Source organism: Lissotriton helveticus, chromosome 6, assembly GCF_964261635.1.
Source record: "Lissotriton helveticus chromosome 6, aLisHel1.1, whole genome shotgun sequence".
In the NCBI taxonomy this organism is placed as follows: Eukaryota; Metazoa; Chordata; class Amphibia; order Caudata; family Salamandridae; genus Lissotriton; species Lissotriton helveticus.
The window spans coordinates 2,117,612,970-2,117,620,513 of record NC_136067.1 but is presented as its reverse complement, the minus strand read 5'-3'; the positions used below and the strand labels follow the sequence as shown (position 1 = coordinate 2,117,620,513).

At 38.8% G+C, this 7,544-nt stretch overlaps 1 protein-coding gene across 1 annotated transcript; it reads right to left on the bottom strand.

Annotated features, from left to right (window-relative positions):
* Positions 1–5,278: 5,278 nt before the first annotated feature.
* Positions 5,279–6,870, bottom strand: LOC144762085 (uncharacterized). Its single transcript, XM_078647215.1, has one exon. The coding sequence runs from the start codon at positions 6,868–6,870 to the stop codon at positions 5,290–5,292; it is 1,581 nt and encodes a 526-aa protein (XP_078503341.1). The 3' UTR covers positions 5,279–5,289.
* Positions 6,871–7,544: the final 674 nt, after the last annotated feature.

Sequence of the window (7,544 nt, the reverse complement as noted above, 5' to 3'; positions counted from 1 at the left end):
GCCCACGGATGGAACGCTCCCAAAACACACGTACACGCCGTCAGTGGCGGGACCGATAAGGCCAATTAAGCACAGTATAAATACATGCTCCAGTCAACATGACTGCATCGACGGAGCCGCAAGGGGACTTTCATGCGAGGCAGCAATTTGGTACACGTGAGTACGGCATAGCCGCTTTAGAGAGGCCAGATCTGTTTCCACTGGCAGGATGCATTGACCGGATGCAGCAGTACTGACAATCGTTTTTATTCACAGAGTGCAATGTGCACAGGGTCCCTATCATTCTAAGGCTCATGATGCCATTGGCTTCTAAAACAACAAGTGTGTGATCTTTCTCCCTTTTAACTGTTTTTCTACATTATGACAATTGCTAGTCACTATGGAAATGACCCTGAGCCATTGTTCTTTTAGTGTGTGTGGTTTTGTTATTTGTGTGTATGTCTTATATTTGTACTCTCTTTTTTACAGGACACCTCACTGACACGGATAATTTGTTGTTTGCTCCAGTTATAGACACTGTATTTATTACTCATACAGGTCACGAATACTACATCTGTAATATAACTTATCCACCTGATTTTCCCTACATTGTGTTTCTTTTTCAGATTGCGACTAAGGAATTTCCTTTTTTCCTATAATACTGTGACCATTGAGTCCCTTTTTTGTAGTCTCTGTCTACACATAATATTAGTACAGTTGACATTGTCAAACCATACATGTGAGTAGGGTAGGGATCTGTGTACCTGTCCTGAAGAAGAAACAGCATGCTTTGATACAAGTTGACACACGCAGGAGGTTTTGTATATTAATACAACACACCTCCACTTCACACCATTTTATTAATACCGGTACCAAGGTTTATTAATTTTGTTTACTCCTAAGATGCTAGGTATTTTTAAACATTCACTTACCACTCACTCCTGACCCTACCTCTCACCACTTCACTCACACCACGCAGAGATTACTTCAGTGCTCCCACGTATTCGTTGGTAGTTGCACAACACGTTCCGTAGAGGAATGCAAAGACCGCTATGATGAAGCATGACACCAAGGGCCATTTTGGTGTCTGAGGGGTATTTCAGAAACACAATGTGCTCCCTACCAATGTAGGAAACACACTTGTCCTATGATCAGCCTTTATTTAATTGCAATCTTCCTTGGGTGGTTTTTTTTTACTAGTAAGGGGAGGCTGAAACCACCCCAAGTGTTTGTGTAGAACACCAACTCTCCACTCCCTCCTTTGTTTTCTTCTGTATGAAAATAGATATACTGACGGGCAGGAGGGCCACCTGGTAAAGCTTATAATCATGTAAATTATTCCCCTATGCAACTAATGTTAGACTACAGGTAGCCGCCTTTGCTCCTGCACTTTTCTGAGCTACAACTACTGTGAAACTCGGTCAGATTTACTCAAGACAAAGATGTTCCGGATATCCCACCCATATATTCACAATGCTTTTACTGATCACGGGTGGGAGATTGATATGTCTCTCTTCCTAGTCATAAATGAGCTAATTTAATGAGAAAGAAAGTGAAAAGCAGAATGGTAACACAATGGATGAATGGCATGAGTGTGATAAGATTGAACATATGCATGTTAGTCTGCTGTACCACACAGAGTCAGTCCTCTCAGTGTGAAATAATGGCTATTACTGTTACATTTTCATTTACAGGGACTAATGCAGTGTATTTATCAGAGCCATCCCAGATTGGGTCTATCCTTAACCTGCTAAAGTAAGGTAGGAGAGAAGGGGAATATAGGGGATCTTAGGTCCTGATGAAAGCCGTGAGACCCGTGTATGGGCTACATCAAATCGGCTGAAACATGTTGCTAAACATGCTGATAGGAAGAGTGAGGGGCTACTAAAAACTCGACACCAGCATCCTATATTTATTTTAATTCTAACCAGGAAGTCCAGAAAAAAGTGTGAAGGTGAACATTCCTGAGCCAGTTTTAGCCTATTTTCTGCACCAGTATTTCTTTTTTGGATCCCTATGCTTTTATGTTTGATTTGTCTTCCCCTTCCCTGTTTCTCCACTCTAGGCGTTGGTCAGCATGGGGGTGTTGTTAGCAAGCCCATTGATGAATAATGCCACAGTTTGTGGCTGAGTGGAGTCTAACAAAAACTTGTGTGGGTGGATATTTGTAGGGGAGGTCGATGTAGGAGTTTAACCTCATCTCTCTCAGTTGTGTGTGATTTATTTCTAGTTCCTCTAGTTCCGCTTCATGGCCTCTAAACATAAATCCTCAGTTTGAGTCTCATTGTTCACTATTTCCCATTTTTCCCCCAACGGTGGCCACATAGTTAATCTTTTTGCTATAATGCTCATGGGGAGATAAACCTTTTGCTTTGTATTTCTCTATTCAGACAAACAGATATATTGAAGTGTTTTTCTATTGTACATGCATAATCTGAATAAACATTAGAGTGCTTTAGATAAGTAAATAACTATATACACTATAACTATATACACTGTACAGTCTGAAAATATTTACAGTATTCACACATCTAGGGTTGCAGTTGGTACTTTAAGCAAATGTTCATTTAATTACAGATCAGCATGTTCAGAAAATACACTGTGCAGAGGTAGAAATAATCCATTTATTTCAAACTTGTGAGATAGGTCATTATAATCACCGCTGTAAGTGGAAGCCTCTTATTCACATGTAGTCCAGTAAACTGTCTTGCAATGTCTGTGCAAATTGTGGCAGCTCTTGTCTCACAGGAAACCATAAACCTGATGCACACATAGTTTCGGGGCTGCAAACCTCTAAGGCCAGTGTCAACCAACCCCAAAAGTCCATTTGTACTCTCCAAGGCAGTATTGTTAATGAAAGAAACAACATGTCAACAATAAGCAGCATGAATATAACATCCTAGATAAACTCTGGATATAATCACAAAAGTCCCCACAACTGTGGATACGATCCTAGAAGACCTTGCAGAACACATTTCACATAACTGAGTACATAGGCAGAGCCAGGTATTATCATTAAGTAGCCAAAATAGTCCTTATGCCACAGCAGGCTGGGAACAGGGAAATAAATCTAGCTGTTGCTTTGTGTAACATTTGAGTTCTGTTGAAGTTTGCTGTTCTCTGGAGTGTGCACATTGTCACCTCTGTGGAAAGGTCGAAGTTGTTCTGGGACCTATGCTTGACTAATCCTTCGGCACCTACGATGACTGCCACTATTTCTGTTCCCTTGTTCCACATTTTTTTCAGGTATTTCTTCCCCTATATGAGTGCAAGTGTAGATTGTTTGACGTAGCAAATGATGACTGTTTCAGATGAAAGACTTCACCATCAGTACATCTTAAACATGGGTGGCCTTTTCGATGTCTCATCAGAGAGCGCTTGGTAGGAAATGCTCTTTCATGTGTATAATATTCAAATGGCTTTTCCCCAGTGTATAATTTCTGATCAAGAGTCAGCTATTACTTTGTAATGAATGTCTTGTCATACTAAAGACAGATACGGGTTTTTCCTGGAATGCATGTTGACACATTAGGTTCTTCCTACGAAGAAACGTTTTGCAAAAACACGTTTCTTTTGCCAATATGGACTATCTGATCAGCATAAGGTCACATTTATGGCTTTAGTTACTTCCCGTTGTGGATTTTCAGATTCTTGAATTTATAGGCTCTTTGTAATGATGGCTATGTCAAAAACCTCTGATGATCATAACAATGTTCCCAGACCTGCAGGTCTTGTGACTTGAATAATTTAATCTAATTGTAATGCTCGTGACCCATAAACTACTTTCAAATATGATCCTAAGCAAATATTTTAATTCACTGAGCTGCCATTTTCTTCCTTGTTAAATATGAGAGCACCTTCAAATATGTTAGTTCAACGGGTCTACTGTACAAAAACTATTTTGTATGCTTTACTAGACTAAACGTTTCTCCATAAACAATACAAATCTAGCTGCATACAGCATACCCCTGACTTGCCTCTTTGTTCATTAACAGCATTGTCATCAGGGCGAGGGCAGGAAGGTTTCTCAAATCATATTTAAAAACTATCACTTTTATTAACTACATAACTAAAGCATGAAGTGGTAGCACAGTGTCATTTGAAGTGAGCAGATTGTCCATTGAAATGTTCACAAGATTTCCCACTGACATGCAGTTTTACTGATAAAACTATATAGTGTACAAACAATGTTTTGAAATTGAGTTTCTGCAAACATTTGTCCTTTGCACATCACCAGGTAAAGTGTTCTGGTCTATTTTGCTTCTATTAAAATCTGTTTGCATCACACTTCTGAATATTAAAAATGTGATTTCATAATTCCTGACTTTTTGAATATTTGTACTATTCATTTGCAAGTTATTTATATATTTTTAGAAAAAACAACTGGTATCCTACAACCCTTTGATTCACAATGATTGTTCAACAGCTCCCTTGACAAAAAACACTCATTGTAGTAGGAGAATGGAAAATAAATATCATTTTTCAAGATAAGCAGCTATTAGTAAAAAGACAAACTGACATTTGACCGCTGTTTTGAACAGGCAGCAAATACATCAAGATAAAAACAAGTTTTAAAGGCACCTTTATAACTCATTCACTTTCTGAATAAACAGAAGATCTGTACCTTTCCAGCTTAAGTTCTCTCACCAGAACGAAGCAGTAGGTCCAAAAAATACCTGCACCTGATAACATCTGACTGGCCATAGCGAGTGTGTGAGTATATTTTTCGGGGTCTGCTATGTAGTTGCTCTAGTTTGGAGGACAGGTGGCCAACTAGCAATGACTTTCTGATGTTGCATTAGCTTTGCCTTTATAAAGAATGCCTTGCCACATTTAGATCAATGATATACATTCCTAACCATCATTACTTATTCCTCTGTGTTGACACTGTTATTGTATCAGCCGGGCCCTGCCGATAAATGAACAGTCACATTCAGTAAATTTATTCGCCTTCTCTCCAGGGTGGATTGTTGATGTTGCTTTAGGTTGGTCTTCCTTTGGAACACTTTATTATATTCTGTACATTGATATGGTTTCTCTCCTGTGTAAACTTTCTGATGTTACATTAAACTGTGCTTTACAATAAATGCCTTGTCACATTAAGTACATTGATGGTAAATTTTTGCTTTTCAATAAATATTTTGTCTCAATCTGTGCATTTGTATAGTTTCTCCTCTGAGTGGACTTTCTGATGTAGGGCTAACATTTGGTTTATAATAGATCACTTGTCACATTCTGTAGACCCCCGGTGCGGACACTCTAATGTTGCATTAAAGGTGACTTTCTAATAAATGCCTTCTCACATTCAGTTCAGTTGAATAGTCTCTCCCCAGTGTGAACTTTCAGATGGTGTGTGAAATTTTGCTTTGCACTAAAAGTTTTGTCACATTCTGTACATTTATATGGTTTCTCCCCAGTATGGACTATCTGATGTACTATTAACCTTTGCTTTGTAATAAATGCCTTGTTGCATTCTGTACATTCATATGGTTTCTCCCCTGTGTGGACTCTCTGATGTACAATTAACCTGTGCCTTGTAATAAATGCCTTATCACATTCAGTACATTCATATGGTTTCTCTCCTGTGTGAACTTTCAGGTGGTGTATTAATGTTTGCTGTACAATAAATCCCTTGTCACATTCCGTACATTTATATGGTTTCTCTCCAGTGTGGATTTTCAAGTGTTTTGTTAGGTTTCCATGGGTAATAAAGGCCTTGTCGCATTCGGTGCATTCATATGGTTTCTCCCCAGTGTGTACTTTCTGATGTCGCATTAGATGTGATTTTCTAATAAATGCCTTCTCACATTCTGTACACTCATAGGGTTTCTCTCCTGTGTGGACTTTCTGATGCTCTGTTAGATGTGTCTTTCTACTAAATGCCTTCTCGCAATCAGTGCAGTTGAACGGTCTCTCTCCAGTGTGGACTTTCTGATGTTGCCTCAGCTTTTCATTTGTTATAAATACCCTGTCACATTCAGCACATTGATATGGTTTATCTCCTGTGTGGACTTTCTGATGTTGTGTTAGGTATCCATTGGTAATATATGCCTTGTCGCATTCAGTACATTTATAGAGTTTCTCGCAAGTGTGGATTTTTTTATGCTGTTTTAGATGCTTCTTTCTTTGGAACACTTTATTACATTCTGTACATTGATATGGTCTCTCTCCACTGTGGGCTATTTGATGTCGCCTCAGCTCTCCATTTGTAATAAATGCCTTGTCACATTCAGCACATTGATATGGTCTCTCTCCTGTGTGAACTTTCAGGTGGTGTATTAATGTTTGCTGTGCAATAAATCCCTTATCACATTCAGTGCATTTATACGGTTTCTCCCCAGTGTGGATTTGTTTATGCTGCTTTAGGGTTGTCTTGCTTTGGAACACTTTATTACATTCTGTACATTCATACAGATCCTCCCCAGTATGAAGTTTCCTATGTAGCTTTAGATAATCCTTCCATTTGAAAGCTTTATTACATTCAGTACATTTATATGGTTTCTCGCCACTATGGACTTTCTGATGTTGCTTCAGCTCTGCATTTGTTATAAATGCTTTGTCACACATTATACATGGATATGGCTTCTCCCCAGAGTGGACTTTCTGATGTCGTTTTATCTGTCTATTGGTTTTAAATGCTTTGTCACATTCATTACATTTATATTGTTTCTCCCCAGTGTGGACTTTTTGATGTTGTGTTAGGTGCCCATTGGTGATAAATGCCTTGTCACATTGTGTACATTTGTACCGCTTCTCACCAGAGTGTATTTTTTTATGCTGCCTTAGATTCTTCTTCCTATGGAATACTTTATCACATTCTGTACATTGATATGGTTTCTCCTCTACATGGACACTCTGATGCTGCATTAGGTCTTCCATTGCAAAGAACATTTTTCCATCAGTCCAACAATATGGTTTTTCTCTCGAATGAAGTTTCTGATGTTGCACCTGCTCTTTCTCTGCCTGTGTTGCCACATTCCAAATATTCATACGGGTTCTTTTCTGTGGGTTCTGTTACCAGGAAAGCTCTTGCTTCGTAATGAACACCTCAGCAGACTTAGTAAGTGTGTTAGGTCTTCAATAACTATCTGATGCCCAAGAGCCAAGTATAGACCTCATTGAACCATTCGGGTTTTCTATTGTAGAAAACTACTTTGGCGAGGCATTAGTCTTCAAGGAAAGTGATTTTGAGATATACTGTTTTTTACATCACTTCCTACATGAGTAGTGTTTAATGGTTCACCTTGTTCATTTATCACTGCATTTATTTCACCTGTTAGATTGAGAAAAAGAAACACTGAGTAAACTGAAATGCACAATCCATCACCAAACTCTATAAGCATTCAATAAGACATTTATTTGTCCATTTAGACAAGTGTGTTGAAGAACTTCTAAAATTAAAAATCAAAAGTAAAGATGCAGTCTGCCGAGTAAGGGCATACGATCCTTCCGTGATCTCCTCCTATCGAGGAGTGTGGACTAAAGTAGCAACCAAGACACCAGAGAAGGTTCCTTGTTCAGTGAGTGAGACACTCTACCAACAACAGACTCCAATGTCAAATCCA

Excerpts from the sequence above, each read along its gene's own strand:
- LOC144762085 (XM_078647215.1), bottom strand. The coding sequence starts at position 6,870 with ATGTTCTTTGCAATGGAAGACCTAATGCAGCATCAGAGTGTCCATGTA.